General features: G+C 36.8%; 1 protein-coding gene across 5 annotated transcripts in view; it reads right to left on the bottom strand.

Annotated features, from left to right (window-relative positions):
- Positions 1–24,625, bottom strand: part of dhrsx (dehydrogenase/reductase (SDR family) X-linked) — a 152,466-nt gene that overhangs the window by 5,410 nt on the left and 122,431 nt on the right. For all 5 annotated transcript variants that reach the window (XM_031896696.1, XM_002933618.5, XM_004911740.4 and 2 more), the window contains one exon: positions 24,035–24,242. In XM_031896696.1, coding sequence (XP_031752556.1) covers positions 24,035–24,242 — 208 coding nt within the window. The remainder of the gene's footprint in view (positions 1–24,034; positions 24,243–24,625) is intronic.

Raw genomic sequence — 24,625 nt, 5'->3', positions numbered from 1 at the left:
TATCGTATTACTGCAATGTTTTCTGTGAATGAAAGGAGAAGGAAAGGTAAAAACTAAGTAAGCTTTATCAGAAAGGATGTAAATACAGCCATAAGCACTCACAGAAACGCTGCACTGAGTCCTCTATCAAAAGAAACACAGGATTACGTGTCTCCTTTTTTGTAAACACGTTCTTAGGGTATCTGACAACCTCTTTTAGAAAAATCCTTCATTCCGGGGGCCAGAGTCTGCTTCTCTCCTGCTCCCCCCCCCATAAGAATTCATAAAACTCACTCCCCCCTCCCTTAGGAATGTGTAATCTGAGCTACTAACTGCTAGAGCTGCAGCAGGAAGCTATGAACACCAAGCTAAAATGGCAGCTGCAGTCAGAGAAAGGTCTTTACTCAGGTATGATAAAGTTTTCTGCAGAATAAATATAGGGGCCGATTCACTTAAGTGCGTTAAAACGATCGCTATTTATAGCATGCGTTAAAAATGTTATCACTTCTTATTTTTTGCGACTTAATGCACGATTCACTAAAAGGACAGGCATTATAATTTAGACGTGATGTTCTTTGCGTTATTTAACTCGCAATGAGCGTTTTTCTTGTGTTATTTTCCGCCGTGTGTGTTATTTCCCACTGCACGCTATATATTTCGCCGCGTGTGAAATTAGTGCACAATTTAATGCACGTAAACATTACTTTCAGAAAACTACCATTTCCCTGAAACTGGAGGCTGCATCACTCTAACACATACTTGAAAAAATCCCACTGCAAAGTCCATGTTGTGTTGCCAAAAGCGCACGAACCGCAATTTTCTTTAAGTACCTCCTGCCCCAAGTAGGTGTTAATTTACGCACAGGCTAATGCGATATTTAGTGCATTTAACGCTCATTATGTGTTTGTGAATCAATATGATATCTATGCGAGAATTAACACAATGCGATAATGCGTTTGCATTTTGCATGCAGTATGCTTTTTAACGCATGCAAAATTACTTTGATGAATCGGTACTTATTTATCGCATGCTTTTTAACGCAAAAAAGCATGTGATAAGTGTTTTAGGTGGCACTAATGGGGCAAATCTATTGGCAGTAAAATGCCAAAATGACTTTCCTTCTCCCTTAAATCTTTGGTGCTGCCATGTTTTTCTACCCTGTCACTTCCCCTTCAGCGATCCCAGGCTACTGCGCATGAACCCTCTGCTGACCCTGTGACGTCACTGAAGACACGCACATTTGTCGCATACAGACCTGATCGCTCCTCGGCTCACTGACACTGTAAACAAAATTGAGAGAAGGAGGTTTAAAACTTCGCCTCTGTTCAGGGAGTTGCTACTGTAATGCTCTGAAAAGAAGTGTAAATCTTATTGGCACAGCGATTAGGCAGGAGGGGCAAAGAGTTCACTAAAGACGCTTGGGTCACGTGACCAGAGCATCATAGAAAGAACAGGGAAAAGGATTTAATGTGCATGCTTGTGCCCTAAATCAGCTGATTTCTGCAAAAGAAGATAGATAAAATTGACACAACAGCTTTTAACTATTTGAAAAATCAAATGACTACTCGGAATAAGCCACAGAACCCTAGAAAAAATCCTTAAGAGTAAGTAGATCTACATGTATCGTCTAATTATTAGAGCTGTACTTATTTGTAACCTTTCCTTGTCCATTAAAGTGCAATTGCCATGTTTTTCTCCCACAATGCACCAACTTTACCCAGGATTCCGGCGTCATTACAGACTCAAATTGACAATTCTCTTAGCACAATTGTGCTGCGCCTACTGCATTTCCATCTGATTTGCTAAAATGGAAGCAACTATGCATGCATTTCTACGCAACAGATGCAATTACCCAAAATATTTTCTAAGCCTATCTGGCATGATGTATAGTGATTTATAATATAAATGACATTTGTGCCCTTTTCTTTCAGCATAAGGATTCTACACATATTGATGAGGCAACTCTGGAACTACCACCTGGTGGTCAATAGCCGCAGGTGTCAATAGCCGCAGAAGCGCCTGATTTGGAATAGCAAGAAGGACTGAGCGGCACCAATCACAACTATATGGAAGTGCAAGAAGTACATTTTGACGCAAGTTGGTTTTATGTGCAACTGACTCCAGGGAAAAGCGCAAGTTGCCCCCTGTGCTTGTTGACATAAATGAGTCCTCTGATGTGACAAGCTATAGTTCAAATTAGCAGACACAATCATTATTATATATATATTTTTTTCCTTCCCTAGTGTTTAGATGTGAGAGTTGTCTCTAAGTCACATGTCTTCTCTATTTTCCCCAACATGTTACTTTTGGTGATCATACCATTGCGCTAACATGGCAAGAATTTCTTTTAAATATAAAGGGAAGTGCAACAACTACAAGGGATATATTCAATAAGACTTCCAAAATATCAGTTAGGTGTTAGGTGCCTCGACAGAGAAAGTACTAACCAACACATAGCTTACACATCCGGCTGGAAAAAAAAAAACCTTAAAATGTTGGATAATATCATGTGTAACGTTATGCAGCTAACTGCACAAATACTTATTTGGCTGATTTCAAGCTTAGCTGGTCTAATTGCCAGAGCAGAGAGATTCGCAGGATCTTATAATTGGATTTATAGTTAATGTAAAACTCAAACCATACAGATTTCAAGCCCAAGATATCAATCCACATGTGTCATTAACTGTATAGTATAACATGTTCACATTGGGAGTTATTATTTTAGTTCCAAGCTTTTAATGCTGCTGTTTCCCAACCTACTCTGTTACTTTAGAAACCAAAACCAGCACATACAGGTCCCCAGAGATTTAGAAATAAATGATTGATAGTATATAAAACTCAATCGTTTGACTAACAGACATATTCATATGTATTTAGATAGAAACAATTCACATTTTTCTATCTCCCAAGACTGTAGGATTGTAAAGCAATAATTAGTGATTTAGAAGGGCCAAGATACTGAGAATTGACGGCAGGAGAATGAAATATAAAGACAGTTGTGGATGCACAAAAATGCTTGGTACTTGTGTCCAAAACGGTTCCATGCCAATGCACCCTGCCTTGGTCAGAATGCGCTTATTGGCGCTGGGAACCCTGGTGCTACTGCCACTTAAAGGTGAGGGAGTTCCCACTGTGGCCTTAAACAATCATGCACAGAAATTATTTTAATGCCGAACACCAGAAATGACAAACATCCAAGATTTTGCATTTAAACACAATTGCAATTTTGAGCAGTTATAAGGAATTGGCAAAAATGATGTTACAATTATGCGGAAAACTGTGTTCATACCCTGATTTATCAATTTTTGAGTCTTTTTTCAATTCAAATAATCTTGAAATGGTGCCAAACTCAGTTATTCATTTAAAAAATTCAATATACAAAACTCAAATTAAACCATGAAAAAAAATACCTCGGATTCATCAAATTTGTATTCTACTTTTCAGTGGGTCTACAAACTCTCGAAAACTTATTCAAAAAACAATTCCAATTGACTTCTACACTATATTCAAGTGTTTCAGTTTTTTTGTGTTTAATAAATAAATATTGAACATTCGAGTCCGAATCCTGCTGAAAATGGATAAAAATGGATATAAATCAGCCCCTCTGTGTTTTACTTATGATTAATGTAGCATTCTCATGGAAAATAAGCATGTTACTATTTAATGATGTAACTTTATGCGGGCTAACTCTCTTTTGTCAAATGCCCAAAATAATGACATTTAGCAGCACTGAGCACTGCCTTGTAGTATGTATTTATTATAAGCTTTCTACATGAAAGGGCAGAGACAGTGTATATTTTAAATGTATGTTATAAAGTCCAACTGTGCAGCATTCACAAATCAGAGCTCACAAATATATATTACAAATAAATTCCAAACAAAAAGGCCAGCATTGCAGATGAATATACTCAGACTACTCATAAAATGGTTTTCAGCTATAAAAGTGATGGGTGTATGATCAGTCATCTCACTGAGCCTCTTCAGACTAAAGCTTTCATGTCTTCAGCCTGAGTGCCTGGAAGCTTTTCTCTATAAGAGCTTCTAGCATAATCAGCAGCTGAAGCATTTTGTCTCAGGGTTGCACTGTAAGGGAAGGTTAAGAGAAGGTTGGTTTGGTCCCTTTGCCATCTCTTTATGGCTCTTATTCAAGTTACTTTATTTCCAAGATTATCTATTACCAGAAAAAAAAACAGATTGTAAGCTCTGTGTCCCATTCATACCTTTAGCAACAGCAGATTCATTTATTAACCATATTAATTCAGATAACACAGTTAAACCACAATAAAAAATGTAGTTCTCCAGAATGCAATCCTTGCTCCTATATATTAGCTAGCTATGATGGAAATGTAGTCAATAATCAGGCCATCTATAAGCAGCAGCACGCAGGGCCGCTCACTTACTGTAGAGTTCATCCCGGCAGATGTTATTAAGTGTTTGTTATTTGGCCACTCACTGTGCTGTAGCAGTGGGAATTATTATTATAGACATTACTAATGCCCTTCAGGATTGGCACAAATGGCATGCTATTGGCATACAGATAAGGTCACAACATGCTTGACTTGGCGATGGCACTCCCTTCATGCCTTGCCGGCACTGTGTACAGCATACCCCTTACGGATGGCCAAATAATGTGACAGCTTTACACATAGGGGTGGGCCCCTATCTAACACTGCAGAGTTCAAGGTTAATAATTACATAACTATGGTTGTATCTGGATGTCTATAACAGAATAATATTCTTAGTACCTGTAGAAGTCAACTGAAGTACTAATAATGAAACTGCATAACTTTATACAGTATGTCACCTTTATTACCTAGGATTCATAGGGCACCCAAAACATTTAGGACTCATTTATAGATGTTGGGGTAGGGTGCAAAGTTCAAAAACAGGACAGGAGCAGGCCAGCATGTTTTGCACTTTGCACCCTGCCCTCTGGGGGAAGCTGGAGCGCAAGGGCCAGGCTGTCCTCTACGGATACAGTGGGTAGGCTAGCATCCCCTAATGTGCATATAATTATTATGTGCACTATGGCAGGAATTATGCCTACACTATGGCAGGAAGCCAAGTACAAGGTTGCCTTGCATCCATCAGCACTGAACTCTGGTGCAAGATGCAAAGCACATATATGCCTTATGAGCAATAAGGGGTGCAATTTTGCTCTCGCTTCTAGCACATTTGTAAATGAGGCCCATTCATTGTTACCCATTACTGGCAATTGACTGCAATGTTTTTGGTGGCGTGTAAGCACAGAGGCCAATCTACCTCTATTTTATTTGGAAAGAAGTAGGGCTCATTGTGATGTTCCAAAGTTAAAATTAGGCATTCTAGTTCCTGGAAGCAAAATATATTATATAGTTATCTTACAATTTAAATATAAACATGCACAGCGAGAGGTGACTGAGGACCCTGGATAAATGTTTTATGTTTGTGCATGAACTGTTCTATGCAATATGTGGAAGTGCTTTTTACTGTTTGTAATGAACTATAAGACGTAAAATGACTGATCATATCATTTTCATGAGTGAATTACACTCTTTCTATAGACTCTTTCCTATTGCTTATCATGAAGGATTTATTCAAACAATGTGCAAGCATAGAACATTCGCACAGGACAACATCTTTCTGTTTAATTATGGAATTTGGCTGTTTTTTACCCTAACAGGCTATAGTTGGTTGCATGTGTGGATAATCATTGACGTTGGATTTATTGCATCTTATATTTGTATTTAAAGGGGACCTGTCACCCTAAGAAAAAATTCCAAATTATTTTCTATTGTATTAGTCAAGCAAAATAAACTTTACTTACACTATATAACTAATATAAATCTAGTTTCCTTCAGTTATGGAATCACACAATCACAGCAGGTAGACATGCACCATGTTGTGAACAGTTATTAAGGAAACCCTTGTATCACCCCAAAAATCTTGTTTATGTGCCAAAATCGGGGGCCTGATTCCCATGCCCATGCACTGACTACACAATTAGATGGTTAGGAGGGAGGGATGAAAGTGAGTGCTAAATGTAAAGTAAATGTAATTGTCTGCCCCTCCTCTATGCCCAAGTCATAGAGGCGGGGCAGGCAATACATGATTGACAGCTGGGATTTTTAAATGCCTTTATAATGGGTTTGGATGTGTTAATAAAAAAAGGAATTTGGGTTTCATGTTTAATTTGAAATACACTTTTATTATACAGCTTTTTATGTCTAGGTGACCGGTCCCCTTTAAATACAAATAAAATGTTTATGGTTGTCTTAACTGGTTTCAAAGTTATCCGTAAAAGTGATATCACAGTATCTGTCTGTCCCTTTCTCTGTTGTGCACTAATCCTGAACACACTGAAACCAAATAGCAATAATCAGCTCTTTTCCATCCAAGACTGCAATTCCCATAATGCCTTGATGTTCTGACCTGCGAGGAGACATAACTTCTAAAGCATTGGGTTATGGGAACTGGAGGAAGACTGACTACTGCAAAAGTCCTGACTATGGTAGAACATATATACAGGACAAACTGTACAAAGAATAAGACAGGGTTACATACTATATAAGTGGCAATTACAAATGACTGGAAAATCATTTAAAATATTACATGTATTTTGTAATGTTTCTTACAATTGCATTTTCTTTTATTATTATATTTGGGTGAACAGGCAAATACATAAGATGGCTGGATTGCATTTTTGGATACGGTAATTATTACCTAGTTATAAAACACAGTGCTATTGATATTAATACAAGGACTGGTCACTTTGGTTCCTTTTGAGGAAATCTGCAGCCGGGTGGAATGATTTCCCTTCCTCTGGAAGGGCTGAATTTTAGTGGATATGTGTCATTGTTCAGCCTCAACTTCTATGTTAGTATGTGTATAGCACTAACGCAGGGAGGTACTTTAAGGGGCCCATTTACTTACTCACGAACGGGCCGAATGCGTCCGATTGCGTTTTTTTCGTAATGATTGGTATTTTGTGATTTTTTCGGAAAATTATCGCGACTTTTTCGTTACCAATACGATTTTTGCGGAAAAACGCGAGTTTTTTGTAGCCATTCCGAAAGTTGCAATTTTTTTGTAGCGTTAAAACTTGCGCAAAAAGTTTCGATTTTTTCGTAGTGTTAAAACTTGTGCAAAACGTCGCGCCTTTTAAGTTTTAAACGCTACGAAAAAATCGCAACTTTCGGAATGGCTACGAAAAACTCGTGTTTTTCCGCGCAAATCGTATTGGTAACAAAAAAGTCGCGATAATTTCCGAAAAGTCGTAAAGGCGCCGAAAAAATCGCAAAAAATACGAAAAAGTCGCAAAATGTTCGTTTTCCAATCGGAATTTTTCCAATTCGGATTCGAATTCGTGGGTTAGTAAATCAGCCCCTAAGTGAGCAGATGACAGTCCTGATTTGTATGCGGCCCACATCACTCTGAATTTCCTTAGAGAAGAACTGTAACTTTGGTTAGATGGAAGCTAAGATCTGAACCCCAAAGTTATGTCTCTTGCGGCTCACCACTGAGGCTCCCAAATTTAGGGTACCTAATCCTTTTAGAATGGATACGTTACTTAGATACAGTAGTTCAACTGACAAAAAAGGTGACTATGCGGTTGTATTCATGGCTCTGGTATATTAGATATATATATAAGTGTACTCAGGGTCTTTGCAGTCAGGAGGACCGGTAGATTATTGCTTGGCACTAAAAGGATTTCTGAAGTATGGCTTGCGCCATAGTAACAAATAACTAGATAGAGCTCTCAGCGTGAGGCTGCAGAAGAGGTAGTTTATGTTGCATACAGAAGCCAGACAGTATTTGCTTTGACTCAATTCATTCTATTTATATAGGCCTCTGTTTTAATATCGCTCAATATCATAGTAGTCAGTTCTGTTGCTTGCCTGCTGAGCTAATGCTACTTGCTCTGTGCTGGCAGCCTCTCTCACTGTGAATACAAAGTGGTTTTCATTTCCTTTGTTCCAGTGAAAAACATTAAAAACAATGCAATCCACGCTGAGCGAAAATAACCAAGTGTATACATACTATATCATAAAGAAAAGCAGCCGAATGAGGAGCATGACAGCCAAAGGGAGAGAAGAAGTTCGGAAAAAAAAAAAAACGGCAAAGTAGCCTCAGTTATTCACAAAACACACAATTCTGTCTGTAACGTGGGGAGCTAAAGGCATGAATTCAAATAAGTATCCTGATTATTCACTGTAGCTTCAGGCTTGCTTTTAGAGAAAGGAAAAATGTAATCCCGTGGCATTTCATACAAACTATGGGTATAACCCTATTTTCTTGTTATATTTTGTGTGATTGTTACACATTTTTATTTCTCTCAGAAGCCGCATTTCATTGTCTAAACATGTCAGTCAGTAGTCCATCTGCCTTAAAGGGAAACTACACCCCTGAACACTGCAGGACTGTATAAAAATATATATTACAATGCTATATCTAAATACAGCATTTTCATAAAAATATAGTTTTCTACAATCTTGTGCCATTGAATAATCTCAAATAGAAAAACTGCCATTTTAAGTATTAAGGACTGGCACATGGATCGTCTGATATACACATACATGCTAGGTTACATCGGCCAATGAATAAACAGAGCTCAGTCTTTTACTTCCACACTTCTTCCTGTTAAAGACTGAATTATTTCCTGTCAGGTGATCTTTGAAAAACACACAGAATATCACAAAATGGTGGCCCAAGGTAAAATATGTAAAAGGCTAATATTTACAGATTATATATATATATGTATTGGAACCCTTATCCGGAAACCCATTATCCAGAAAGTTCCGAATTACAGAAAGGCCACCTCCCATAGACTCCATTTTAATCAAATAATTCAGATTTTTAATAATGATTTCCTTTTTGTCTCTAATAATAAAACAGTAGGTTGTACTGGATCCCGACTAAGATATAATGAATCCTTACTGGAGCCAAAACAATCCTATTGGGTTTAATTACTGTTTAAATAATTTTATTAGCAGACTTAAGGTAGGAGATCCGAATTACAGAAAGATCCGTTATCCGGAAAACCCCAGGTCTCGAGCATTCTGGAAAACAGGTCCCATACTAATAATAAAGGATTATATAAATCTAATTATATTACCAAGTGGCAGAGGAAAGGTAGGGATTGACTATGGACAGTCACTACAACTTCATGTGCACCAGTTCAAAATACCTGCAATGCGTTACGCCCAAAAAGAATCTATGAGAGACAATGGTTACAGACCAGAGGAAGAGTTAATTGTGCATCATGGAGGAGCTTCCTTTTATATCTGGCAAAAATACAAATCTGACCAGAAATTATAGGGCTCATACTGTAGCTGCTGCCTTATTGATGTGTTCAGCTTAAAAGCCTTGGAGTTGCTTATTGATTATAATTTACCAATGCAGCCCTGCTCTTAGAAAAATACTTGTTTTTGTCCTCATTTTACGAGACTCTTTTTATTCAATCTGCTAATGAAAAAGGGAATTAATTCTGTTATCACTCAAATTATCTTGGACTGTTCTGGTTACGTTACAGACTGATCTTGTAAGGCCGTGATTATTTAAATTGTTTAATGTAATAATGTCAGCATAGCTCCAACAGAGGGTGAACAATGTATTAATTTTACTCTACCCATAAAATAACAGAACTGTGACAAATTAACATTAATAACTCAGTAATTTGTTAGTGTGTCTGTGGGGTTCAAGGGATCACAATTGGATACAATGATATACAGTCTTTGTTGATGAGTGACCATCAACAAAAAATAAAAACTATTTAGAAAATTTAGAGAAACATATCATAAATATATTTTATTGTATTAATAAATCTACAGCTGATTTGGAAATTCCTTTATTTCCTGAGTGTGCCAGTGCCAAATATGTATAATTTTATAAGGATTTCTGAGTTGTACAGATGAAACACCTAAATCAGCACCCTACTGAATTTTTAAAACACTGCTCTAGAAATCAGAATACTTTATATTGTAAGGCCACAAAATAAATTTACCCTGGAAAACATATAATTCTGGAAAATACACCTCCACTGCGTGATTGGGCCCCTGCCTGCTTGTGTTGGAGGCAAGGAGTGGGGGAGGTAATCACATGGCAGACCCTGCAACCATCCAGACGCCCTTCTTTCCAGCCTCCCCCAGCTGTTGCTTGGTTTGTAGTGATGAGCAAAATGTTTCTTTAGACGTGGATTCACTGTAAAATTATGTGTTCTGCCATTGGCAAATTTTCTTCCAAAAGCCATTGCAAAATGTGTTGAATTGAAATGCAATGCATTTTGCATAAAAAAATCCATAAAAAATACATTTACTTAAGCATATTTTGTGTGAAATAAGAATGCAGCAAAAAATACCCACTGACTTCAATGCATTTTATGCAAAAAAAACCAAACAAACAAACAAAAAAAAACATTGGGTAAATGGATAAATAAGTCTTTCTACTCCGAACTGCTCAACCTTGCAAACATTATGCCAAAGGGATTCTCAGTAATACTGCTTTCCTTATGACTGTATCAGTGCTAAGTGGATAGCTCATGTGGGTTATAAATCACGTTAGGTGACCATGTAATGCATTCCCACACCGGAAAAACAAAATATACTGCGTATCTTGTGTATGTTCCTGCTTTTACTGTATGTCTGATTTCCCTCTAAAATTAAAAAAATCTCTACCTCTCAGCCCCCAAAACCTTTTTTTCATAAATGAAAAACTAACAATCTATATAAAAAAAGAGTAATATTGTTTTTAATCCCCAGGTCAGAGAAGGAGAATAAATTTAACTTTTAAAAAGTTCTTGCAAACACTATAGGAAAAAGATTTCAGTCAATTACAATCAATTATGCTTTGTAAAAATATGAACAATTTGGGGCAAACAAAATAATATTGAATAGAAATCATAATGAAAATTCTGTTTGGTAAAGTCTAATACAATAGATAAATCAAAATAACACATTTGACCCTGATGTGAAGGTAGCGCACCCCTGGCTGATATAGTAGCTCTGCAGCTGGGAGAGGTCTATTTATCAATATTCTGATTTTACTGGTTTTTATTTTATTTTTTTTTGAAACCACAAATAAACTAAAACCACAAATAAACTAAAACCACAAATATCTAGTCATTATTATTAAAAGATCCCGAATTGAGAAAGCACAAACAAATTGAAAAATGTTTCATTTTCTTAAGAATTTTCATGCGCTTACAAACAAAGAAAATCCCCACAAGCCTCTAAAACCGCAAATAAAATAAAGATTGTTCCATTTTGCCTAGGACCGCTCCCATTCACTTCTACATGACCTTGGCAACATTTTGTCCTTTTTTTGTGTTTTTTTCACTTAATAAATCACAAACTTTTCAAGTTTTTATGTAATTAGTAAAAAAAGATTTGTGAAAACAAACAAATTATTTACATTTCACTTCTCTGTAAATAATATTTGGCCATTGTAAATCCCATCCATTAGAATGATCATAAATGGGCATCTCAATGTTTTAAGCAGATCTATTGTATATATATATATAACACACATACATATATAGTAGTATTTAACATAATATTAAATTTACAGGCACGTCCCCCTCTCCCTGTAACCTTCTATAAGACAGATGTAAATCTAATACACATGGGGCCCCATTACAAAGGCTACTGCTGTAACCTCCTAAGGGAAACTGTATATACTGCCACCTGTTAGGGGTTTACTTTCACCACCTTACAAGCAGCAGATGATTTTAAAGCAGATTCACATCCCATGTGGTGAATCAAATGGAACATGTCACTTCCAGCACAATGACAGCACCACGCTGCCAGCACATCTCAAGGGAGATAGATGGCACTTTACAGGCAGTAAATATCTAGGAGCTTGACAAAATAACAAAACAAAATTCTGAAGATAGATGCCCCCCATAAAGTTATTATGTCTGCCCACAGTCACCGAAATCACACAGGGGTGCACCAATGTGGGCAGTGATTAGCAAACAGATATATACATTAAATCCCATGTATTATTTTTGTCACATTTTGCAACGGACTTGTGCTTGGGTAATAGAATACCCTGAGAACAATACATTCTAAATGTAAGAAGTGCACTAAAGTTGAAATCGGAATCCTGCAGGTGTTGATCAATGTAATAGTTCGATTTGAACAGAAATTTTATTTATTATTGTCCGAGCCTTAAGTTAGACCTAAAAACAGAAAAACTGGTCTGAGAAAACAATAAACCTTTTCAAGTCTTTCTTTTCTGTTGATTCAATCACTAGTGATATAAATCAAAATAAAGCCTTCCTGGCTGATCAGAATAATATCAATTCTTTCTGATTTGATTGCAATTGATTTTTTCCATGATAAACCCCCAAGTCATTATTGACTGATTGGACTTAACTGGTAACAATGACTGATAACCATAGAAGATACAACTAACCAAACAGGGGTAAGAAGGCAAGGAATACCAGATTACCATTTAGCATTAGCAAGAACAGTGATAATAACAGCCTAAAGGAGTTTGCATAAGCAAGGAATGCTTTTCCATTCCTGAGGATAAATTGGCAGTTGCCTTGCTAGAAGGGGTTGGCTATAAATGTTTAAGCATGTGCATCATTGCCACAAAACATAAATAGCTTTTATGTTGGATTTTGACTGATCAGATGCACAATTCATATTCTGTTTTGGGGGTTTTGCTACTGGAAATATAAGCGATATTCCTGGTGAGTCCTCCAATATAAATTAATTTTTCATATTAGCATGAAAGCAGAGCTCATCTGTGATATTTCTATTGTTATAAACAGAGAAGGGTTTTTTTTGTTCAACAAAACAAAATGCACTATTTTTCACAGGTTATTATAGGATAGAGATCCTGAAAGCAACAGGAGAAGAAAATTCTGCTATTTCAGTGTATTCAGGAAAACAATATCATAAGCAGTTCTATATAAGTTAAAATAATGAGATATATATATATATATACATACAAGTGTGTGTGTGTATATGTATGTGTGCTTTATATCTATACAGTAATAATTAATGGCTGATTTAATTTGATTTAATTTGGCACTTATTAAATACACAACCAGATACAGGTATGGGACCTGTTACTCAGAATGCTTGGGACCTGGGGTTTTCCATAACTTGGATCTCCATACCTCTACTAAAAAATAATTAAAAGGGATACTGTAATGATTTTTATGTTGTACGTTTTATTTCTAAACTACACCGTTTACATAGCAAATAATTCACTCTAATTTTATTCTTGAACCAACAATGTAGTTTTTTAATTGTAATATTGGTGTGTAGGCGCCATCAGAAGAAGCCAGTGCTACACATTAGAACTGCTTTCAGGTAACCTATTGTTTCTCCTACTCCCATGTAACTGGAGGAGTCCCAAGCCAGACTTGGATTTCTTACTATTGAGTGCTATTCTGATACCTACTGGGAGCTGCTATCTTGCTCCCTTCCCATTGTTCTGCTGATCGGCTGCTGGAGGGGGGTGATATCAATCCAACTTGCAGCTCAGCCGTAAAGTGTGACTAAAGTTGATCAGAGCACAGGTCACATGGCTATGGCACCCTGGGAAATAAAGAATATAGCTAGCCCCATGTGAAATGTCAACATTAAAAAAAATCTGTTTGCGCTTTTTAAAAATGGATTTCAATACAGGATTCTGCTGGAGAAGCTCTATTAACTGATGTGTTTTGAGAAAAACACGTTTTCCCATGACAGTATTCCTTTAAATAAACCCAATAGGATTGTTCTGTTTTCAATAAAGATTCATTATGTTAGCTGGAATCAAGTTCAAGGTACTATTTTATTATTCTAAAAAAAAGGAAACCATTTTAAAAAATATGATTCCTTTGATTAAAATTGAGTCCATGGGAGACTGACTTCCCATAATTTGGAGCTTTCTGGATAATGGGTTTCTGGATAGCGGGAAAAGTTTGTTATATAGATTATCATATACATAAAAGTAGAATGAAGTGTATTTTTGTCAAGTTTCTATAAATGAACACTCATTATTATTATGCATTATAATAGCCGTACACGCAATAAAACTGTGTTTTGTTACACAAATAGTATGTGCACAGATATGATCCATTAGAGCAAAGAAGCCATTACTGCCAATTTCATCGGAACTAAAATGATCCCTCGGAGACAGATGACAGTGTCATAATAAAGCAGTTGAATTGTCACAAACCATAATGCACAAGTGATACTGTAATTGCTTTGGAGACATTTCCTTACACTTTTTTGCTCCTAAGCTGGAAGTTTGCACTATTACTTACTATCAGTTGTGAAATATTATTGTTTGCAAAATGTTTAGAATTTTTTTTTTTAAATCATATAAAAATGGACAGAAAAAACAAAAACAGTTAATGTGTAGAATTTGTTATTCAGTAAGATAAATAAAATGGTTACGGTACTCTCTGTACCAAAATATCTGCAACCATAACCAATGGCATAAGATGCAGAAACATATCTGCAAAAATAGAATCAAATTTTAGAACTTACCAACTAAATATAAAAACGTTGTACGAGCCATTTACATGAAGAAAAAGAGTATTCTGATACAGTATGCAATATTATCTGGACCAGTGTCGGACTGGTCCACCAGGATACCAGGAAAACTCCCAGTGGGCCCAGGTGTCAGTGGGCCCTCTTACTTCTAACTATTTAGCCAATTTCATGATCATTCCCTATTTCTATATGGGAACATGGAAGCTTGATAGATGGAAGAATCCAATTTTTTTTTGTATTTATTAAGCGAAAAATGCAGAAAAGCTATAATGTAAAACTTTGGCATTTGACCCATTAAAAATGATACACAAACTATGAATTCAAAGTATTGGATTTTTTTTTAATGATTTTATTTGTTCACTTTTTTAATTCAGATTTTCTAACAAATAAGTTATCATTCGTGTTAAAATTTTGATACATTTGCCTTTAAGTTACCGTTATGTGGCAGGTGAAACACTGCGACAGCATAGATATGCTCAGCCCCCAATAAGCTGATCTCTGTGTTTTTATCAACTGTGCATGTCACAAGCATAAGGACTGACTTTTGTATAAGTGATTCCCAGATAAAGGTCACTGAGACAAAACTCAATAGGATTTTTTTGCCAATAAGAATTAATTATATCGTAGTTGGGATTAAGTACAAGGTACTTTTTTATTATTCCGGAAAAAAAGGAATAATTTATAATTATTTTATTGAAATGAAGGAGATGGCTTTCCTGTCACAAGCAAGCATCTAGTAGGAATATTCCACTGACATTCTATGCTCTGAAAGTGCCTCCTAGCCGCAGAATAGCATGTTGACTTATAAAAGTGATTTCAAATGAAAAAAAGCAGCTCAGTGATTTCAGCAGCATAAATAAATAATATTCTCAAAATTTCAGGGGGTGATAGCTGCGTTAACATGATTTTTTTCATGTTTTATTTAAATAGGCTATATGAATTAGTCATGATAAAACTGCAAATGTTTGGTTCAGTTTTGTCACCTCTCTTTTTGCTTAGCACTTAAAATTGCTCACTCCTTTGCCAAAATCTTCATTCGTGTGAATATAAAGGCAAGTTAATATATGCATTCATTAACTTATGAGCATTTTATGTACTGTGGCACATTTTTGCCCCCTCTCCCAGTTGCCCACAATAAATGTTTGGTCTCCTGCTCATTGTAATTGTGAACTTAAATAGCAGCTAACCTAATTGAAAACACATTTACCCAGAAAACTAGAAGCACTGGGCAGAGCTGAAAAGGATTCCTGGGAATGGTCAAGGTCATGACAGACAATGCCAAGATGAACCAAAAATAAAAATGTGTTGGGTTGGCATCTCTGAAGCCGTATTGCAATAAATAGTTGAATTTAAAGATGCCTTATGAGGACGAGAAAAAAAAGTGAGAAAAAAACTACTTGCATATTCAACAAATAAAGAATAGGAAAAGTTATCCGGGGTGCTCTTCAAGGTAAGAAAAATAAAGCTTGAACCATACAGGTTTCTACTAAAACTGACGCTAACATGTACATGTGTGTCTGGCAGGGATCTTAATTTATAAACTTCACTGAGGCAAAGACTGATGGGAATGAAACAACTGTTAAATGAATTGAACACTTTGCCCAACCACCAGCAGAAGGCCTAAGAGTTCAGACCTGAAGAAAAGAGGGGGTTTCCTGTAATTGGGGTAAAAGAAATTTAGAAATATAGCCTGTAGTTATATTTGTCTCATACACAGAGAACAGGTAAACATAGAATCAATAATGTCTGGATGCTAACCATGAGGGACCACAATAATGCACATGGTAAGATAGGGCAAAGTTGCTGTGCCAGAATGGACACCCATTCTGGAGAGTTTCAGTTTGTAGGTGGATAAGGGAAACCAGTTAATTGGCAATGTAATATTTCTAGATATCAATTATAGCTAATCTCCAGATCATTGTGTTTTCTTCACATAAGTGCCATACTTTTCATTTGCCCAGCAGTGTTCATTTTGTATTACTTTGCAGCCTGCACATTTTGCACTGTTTCACTGTTTCAAACACAGTTGCTTACAAAATTTAGTTTTTTCTAATTAGACCAGTCTTTTTAGTAGAGTGTATCATGGGAATACCTTTCCAGGTGATTCTATTAATGCCTTTAATAGTGGCTTGGAATTATTTATTGGACAATAATAATGCCCAGGGCTTGATCGCAAGACCTACAGTTAGCTTGGTGACTGGAGATAAGAGTTCTGTCTGGAATTGTGTGGGTATTGGGGATCATTTGGAGTGGATAACTGTTGGCTTTTTTCAACCAAAATTATATTATGTAGTTGATATGCTTTCTTCCCATTTCTTCTTTTATATGTGACAAACTAATGTACAAAGTAATATGTACTGATACTGTAACAGAACTGTATTTATTTTATTTATGTGCTAGATTTACATGGTGTCAGTGTGTTACGTAATATTATGGGGGTGAGTAGTGTCTCATTTCTGGCTATTACAAACCATTAATGTGTAACTGATAAGGGGTCTTTCCGTAATTTGGATCTCCATGCCTTAAGTCTACTAAAAAATCAATAAACCATTAATTAAACCCAGTAGGATTGTTTTGCACCCAATAAGGATTATTTATATCTTAGTTGGGATCAATTACATGGTACTGGTTTATTACTACAGAAAAAAAAGAAATCTGTTTTAAAATTCTGAATTATTTGATTAAAATGGAGTCTATGGGGGACAGGCTTTGCGTAATTTGGAGGTTTCTGGATAATGGTTTTCTGGATAAGGGATGCCACACCTGTACAGGTATGGGATCCCTTATCCGGAAACCCGTTATCCAGAAGGCTCCGAATTACGGAATGCCTGTCTCCCATAGACTCCATTTTAATTAAATGCTTCAGAATTTTAAAACTGATTTCCCTTTTCTCTGTAATAATAAAACAGCACCTTGTAATTGATCCCAACTAAGATATAAATAATCCTTATTGAATGCAAAACAGTCCTATTGGGTTTAATTAATGTTTTATTGATTCTTTAGTAGACTTAAGGTATGGAGATCCAAACTACGGAAAGACCCCTTATCTGGAAAACCCCAGGTCCCAAGCATTCTGGATAACGGGTCCTATACCTGTACTAACTTTCCAGAAGGCTGATGGCAAGAATGTGAGATTCTTTTTAATTGAACTATGTTTTATACTAAATGGCTCTATCTAGCTACAAACCTACAAGTGGCAGGGAATATTTGTAGTAAAAAAGGTTTGGTTTTTTTCAGGTACTATACTATATTTAAAGCAAGTAAGTACCTACTATTACCACAGGCAAACCAGTATTTTAGATAGAACAGTATTTTAGGAAAGGTATAAACCAGGGGAGAAGGTGAGGACAAGTGGGGATTTATAGGGTATTACAAGTACATTGCCGGTAAATTTGTAATACAGGTGCTGGCCCTAGCTGGTGATTTACGGGCTAGGCTGGTTGAATATCGGCCAGGTGGCAACGCTATACATGAATAGAAAAAACAGAACTATAGTATGTGCATACTTTGTTAATCAGGAATGAGTTCTAATGTACCACTACACTATAACCCACTCTTTATAGATGTAGTGCTAGAGGCACCAAAATTATTGGTGCCAAAATATTTTGAAAGTAGTGTAAAATAAATGGCTTGTATCTAGAACAGGATTTATCTTCACATGTGATTTTGCATTTGCATCGTGATCCCTGAAACCAACCATTACAAGAACTAGCTATGATATATAACACCTCTTCAGACCTAGTCTAAACCATTCAAGTCAATGGGGAAAGAAAATTCAGCAAGAAAAACAATAATGGCAAAAGCTAGATTTTTCTAGGTAATTTTTCAAGTGCCTGCTGCTTTTTGTGCTGGAATATTACACTGTGCTTTAATATGCCTCACATGAATGCATACCTTTATAAATATGACATATTTTAAGAGGCAATGCTTGGTGTATTATTATTCCATTTTTAAAACAGCTTTACAAGTAGGCCCCATAGTGTGCTGCTGCGCTGGCTGGAGATGGTTTTACCCAGCTGGCTGCCCACAATGACTGCTTTCCATTTTCATTTCTCCTTCATTTTGCATACGCCTCTGCTGTCCGAGCCTGCTAACAGAGGGGGGTTTCAAGTATAGGTGAACCCACAGGGTGCAACACATATGGGAAACCAAGGGAACATTTTTTTAAGGGCATAGATGTAGTACAGATATGGGACTTGTTATCCAGAATGCTCGGGACCTGGGGTTTTCCAGATAAGGGATCTTTCTGTAATTTGGATCTCCATAACTTAAGTCTGCTAAAAATCATTGAAATATTCAATAAACCCAATAGGCTTGTTTTGCCTCCAATAGGGATTAATTATATCTTAATTGGGATCAAGTACAAGGAACTGTTTTATTATTACAGACAAAAAGGAAATCATATTAAAAAATTAAAATGATTTGCTTATAATGGAGTCTATGGGAGATGGCCTTTCCGTAATTCGGAACTTTCTGGATAACAGTTTTCCGGATAAGGGATCCCATGCCTGTAATAGTAATAGAATAAAGACAAGTGGCACTGTTAATTTGTTGTTAATTAGATGTGGACAATTAACCAGCAATAACCAGCACCCCCTTTCCCAAAGTAGTTGCACCATATGCAGGTGCCCCTGTCACTTACCCCTAGTTCTGGCCCTGTTCCAGTGATAAATACCATATTTACTATGCTTTCTGTTCCTTCCCTTGTAAAATGAGTCAATCTATTGGAGCATGCCAGGTTCACATTAAAAGTTCAAGTGCGATGATAATCCAGGTCTCTGTGATTTATGGTCTCTACCCTGACCTGTTGCCCACTCAAGAAAATGCTATTAATTTAGTGACACTATAGTAAGTTCAAATCTAAAAGAAGAAATACAATTACAGTTTCAGGCTATAGGCACATACAGTACAGTAACTGCTGGCTTGTGAAGATGTTTCTATTAATCTATTTTCATACAAGCTATTATATATTACACAGGAGTAGAGATTAGAAGTAGAACAAATAACACAGTGAAAGATGGAATAAATCAATCTGCATGGCAAGACATAAAGCAAATAACTAAGCCATAGTACAGAAGAGTGTATTTGCACAGCAGTGGATTTCTGGTACAGAGCGCTACCTATTAGTCCCCTGGTGGGATAGTAGCAATGGTAAATCTCTATGACCTTCAGATATGAGAGGAGTCTAGCTGCATTACTATATTCATGGCCTTACCCATTCCTGGGATAGTAAAAATGCTCATTACAGTACTGTTACAATATTACCTAAGGACCATCTCTAAGCAAAACAATAACCAGGACAAACACTTTATTAAAAGTAACCTAGGGTCAATTTATTCAAGAATTTATTAAAAGTGACCTAGGTTATTATCTACTACCCCCCTTACTTCACTAGTCTATATGCAATAAATCAAATCAACATTCATCAATAAATCAAGTAGTCATTTCAGTAGTCAAATCACATTGACACATTTCCATAATTGAAAAGACTTCTTAATGATATTGCACAGATTTGAAAAACCATATCTATAGTATATTACGTTCATACATACAAGGTAGTACAAGCCTTGCAGCCTATAACAGGTCTAAACGCTGTGCTACAGAGGCACTGAAGCTGTCGCAGCCACTAACCCTGTTTTTCTGAATCTTGGCAGATGCTTGGCAGGGGGCTGCTCAGTGGGGATACTTTGCAATAGCAATGCACGTCTGGTGATGAGATGGTCCAGGCTGAATATGTTACCTATGCCATGTGGAGCAAATCCATGTCAATAACACCCAATTAGTGGTACTATAAATAGTTTTTATGAGCAAAATAATTCAGTAAGGTTAGAAATCAGCTAAATTCCTGCTTTTTGAGGAGAAAAAAATGCAATGTTTTATAAATGTGAAGCTGAATGTTTTAACCAACTTAACAGTATTTTTGCATTTCGGGAAACTGTCAGTGGTGCTTATGATCATCTGAGTAGAGATCCTTGAACCTGAATTATATTTCATTAATGTAACGAACAAGGGTGATGCCTTCCTATGATGCCAATAATTGCACTAGCAGAAAGGAGACAATTCTATATGCTGGTAAATGGCCATTGCTGTGTTTTCAGTTGCAGATTCAATATCTGAATTAGCTACAGAGCAACCATCCTTCACATGAAAAATTGTGTCGCATAAGCACAGGCAAGCAGAGATTTAGGGGGAATAAGTATTTGCCCTTGTAGACAACCTTGATATTATTAAAGGGATTCTGTCAGGGGAAAACTTAGTTTTTACAAAATGCATGAGTTAAAGACACTCCTCTAGCAGAATCCTGTATTTTAAATCTTTTTTTCCAAAAACCTAAAGCAGATTTATCTTTTACTTAACTGTGAAATTTGATGTGGGGCTAGCTATATTCTTAGTTTCCCAGGTGCTGTCAGCCATGTGACTTGTGCTCTGATGAACTTTAGTCTCTCGTTACTGCTGTGCTGCAAATTGGAGTGATATCAACCCTCTTCCACCCCCCCCCCCCCCCAGCAGCCGATCAGCAGAACAGTGGGAAGTTAACAAGATACCAGCATTACTAGAAATGCTCCCATGCCCAACCTAGTGGTAGATAAGAGAGTAGTAAAACACTTAAGTCTGGCTATGAATCCTCCACTTACAGTAATAATAGCAATAGAAACAGTAGCTTACCCAAAAGCAGTTCTATAGTGCACAATGACTTAAGGTGGCTGCCTACACACCAATATTACAACTGAAAAAAATACATTAATTGGTTCAAGAATAACGTTTTAAATGGTAGAGTGAATTATTTGCTGTCAGTGTCATTTAGTAATAAAAAGTGCAACGTAAAAATCATGACAGAATCCCTTCAATTAAAGAACCCTTGACCTTAGAGGGGGGTGGGGTAAATTGAAATCAGAAAACCAGTGATCTAGTCTTGTGAGCAAATTGATTGCTTTTCATTTTTTAATCTTTGCTCAGCAGATATAAATATTGGCATCTATAGTATGTGGTCGAAGGGTAGGGACAATTATAGGTAAAAGGATAGGCTTAATGACTACAGGGGTGCCAATTTCTGCAGTTGCTTTGGGCTATGCACAGTAGTATAAAATCTAAACTTAGAGCAAGGATCCCCAACCTTTTATACTTTTTTTTTTCCACATTTAAATGGAAAAAGAGTTTGGGAGCAACAAAAGCATGGAAAAAGTTCCTGGGGGTGCCAATAAGAGCTAATTGGCTATTTGGTAGCCCCTACGTGGACTGGCAGCTCATAAAAGGCTCTGTTTGGCTTTACACTGGGTTTTATGCAATCAATACTTACCTCCAAGCTAGGAATTAAAAAAATAAGCACCTGCTTTGAGGCTGCTGGGAGCAACATCCAAGGGGTTGGTGAGAAACATGTTGCTCATGAACCACTTCCTGCCTGAAAACTAGGTCATAACTACTATTATACAAAGGTTGGCGATTTTAAGAGGGTGAGTGTACTCCAAGCTCACTATCTGTTTGCTAAGTAATTTAAATTTCAGGTGTGGGAGAAGCAGAATAAGATTAAAAGATCATTTAAAAGCCAAAACAAATAAAAAAAAGTAAGCTGCTTAGAGTTTTTTCTGTCTACAACATACCAAATATTAATTTTGTGTCAGCTATTCCCATTTAAAGATATATAGGAAAAAAATAATCACGTAATAATACCATTAATTAGATTACTAATATACAAACCTTTCCCTTCCCCCTTGTTTGTGACCGTGATGCCGGGAATTACTGCTGCACTGGTGAAAACACCAAAAACATATCACATTGCAAACACAGCAAAAATTCAGCAATATATTTTATATTTGACTTCAGCACAAACATATCACATCATCCGTAAACCCCAAAACACCCTCTCTCTCTCTCTCTCTCTCTCTCTCTCTCTCTCTCCCTCAGAATATGGCAAATATGGCAAGTCAGTGGGTTCAAAGTACAAATCAGATGGTGCTCTCATTGCACAGTGGAACATCCCATGGCTGGTAAATGGACTCCAACTAAAAAAACATACATGGTTACGATTCCTAAGGAATATATGAGATTTGCTTCTCTTAGCAACTCAATATTTTAATCTCCAGCAGATAAAAGTGTCACTCAGAAAATAAACCAGATTCACAAAGTCTAATCCTCGAGGTGCCAGAGGAAAGTAATGCACATACTCAGTCAATGCTCAAGCTCTGTGTAAGAATCTTTCTGCGGATTATGTAAATTATTAATCACTGTCAAAATATGTGACATCTGTGTAATATATTCCTTATTATTACAACACACAATTGAATCCGTTTAAAAAGAAAAAATGATATAAATAGACAGAACATTGCAGTTGCAAAAACATCAATTGCAACGACAAAATGTGTATTTACTGTACTTGTGCTTTCTCCCATAGGCTACTGACACCATCTACACTACCTCTCTTATCATAATCTAGTCTTTATAGTAATGGCACAGGGGCATATCCAGGTGCAGTACGTGCTCTGTTTTTAAGTAGTCCAAAAACGTTTTTCAGGCCATAGTTGCTTATAATGCATTAGCTGGTATTTTGCTGCTGGGTCACAAAGTAAAGACATACGCATTCCTTATCTTACATAAAACACACATATATATAGTAGAGCTCTGCATAAGTCTGATTTACAGGGCCCTCCTTGAGGTGACCATAAACCTTAAGATCCTTATGTTTGCCAAGGTTGCCAAATGAGCGGATCTTCTGCCAATATCGGGAAATTGGGATGATTCTAGGGTCAAACATCGAATTAAAGTGCCAGGTATAGGGCCATAGGACCAAGGATGATGGGAAAATCAAACCTGCCCGCTTGACACCTGCCTGATTTTTGGCCAGACATCGATCAGGGGGGCCGGTCGGTGGTTACCATACACAGGCATATACAAGCCGAATCAGTCTAAAGGACTTGAATCGTCAGCATAAATATGCCCATGTATGGCCACCTTTACCCATAGCTGTGACTTGCAATATTCTATTCTTAGCAGTTTGAATCTCCTACCCAACCATCGGCAGCTATACCAACAACCCAACCTGCTAAACTGAAACAAAGAGGTGGCACCAACAGAGGGGTAGGCAAGAAGGATGGAGCTGACCAGAAGAGAAAGCTGTCCGACCCCACCCACAAGTAATAAAGATTTCACTCAACATCGCTAACTCCTTAAAAGATGAATACAACAAGTAAATTCTCATCTCTCCTCCAGGTGAAATTTCCCCAGTGAACATTCTCCAATTTACTATGAATGAGTTTTCCCCAAGAGAAATTTCTCCAGGTTCAGGCTATAGAGAATTTTCCCTACAAATGTATGGGTAAAATATACGCCAAGAGAAAATTCACCACATTTCTCTTGAAAAAAGTGTTCTTTTGTGTGAAAATACACCTGCTCACCTGAGATGATAAGCCGAAAATTCACACCTTTAGTAACTGTCTCCTGTTATTCGCACATACTATCTGCCTAATACCCGCCATGTACCAGAGGAGACTGTCTCACCTTTGATGTAGATATCACTTAAATGAATAAGTACACACAGACTGAATTGTAAGAATATCTGATTTAACTGTGGAAAAAGAATATACCTTAAAAAACAGCCTTGCTGCCATCCACTTCACCAACCTTCCTGGCCAACACACATTCCGGTACAGATCAGTGTTCACAACTCCAGGATCCACAACATTGGCGGTTACATAGCACCCATCTTCAGACAGCTGGCGTTGTAAATAATAGGTGAACATCACAAGGGCAAGCTTGCTCTGAGCATAGGCACCATGCGGAGAGTAGCAACAGCTGCCAGCAAACATGGAAAGTACAATTATTCCTATATCATGTATTCATAAGATGAAGGCAAAAATTATCAATTATATATATATATCATATACAGTATACTTTTAATATTATCTATATATATATATATATAAATGTGTATTATATTTTCATGAGATGTCTATTTACTTTCTTAATCCAATCTCTTTGTTTCCAAAAGGTTTTTAGCCCTTGTTTACTAAAAACTGCCAATTTCTAGCATCAATGCAACATTCTTTACCAGAATATAAGTGTAATTGTACATCCCCCAGTTGGGCTCAATTTTGCACCAGAATACCAGAGAAAAAAATGATTAGCAATGTTAGTAAATTGGAAGCAAATGGGTGCAACTTGGTGGCATGAGGGTA

Source organism: Xenopus tropicalis, chromosome 2, assembly GCF_000004195.4.
Source record: "Xenopus tropicalis strain Nigerian chromosome 2, UCB_Xtro_10.0, whole genome shotgun sequence".
Classification (NCBI taxonomy): Eukaryota; Metazoa; Chordata; class Amphibia; order Anura; family Pipidae; genus Xenopus; species Xenopus tropicalis.
This window is presented reverse-complemented; position numbering and strand designations above follow the sequence as displayed.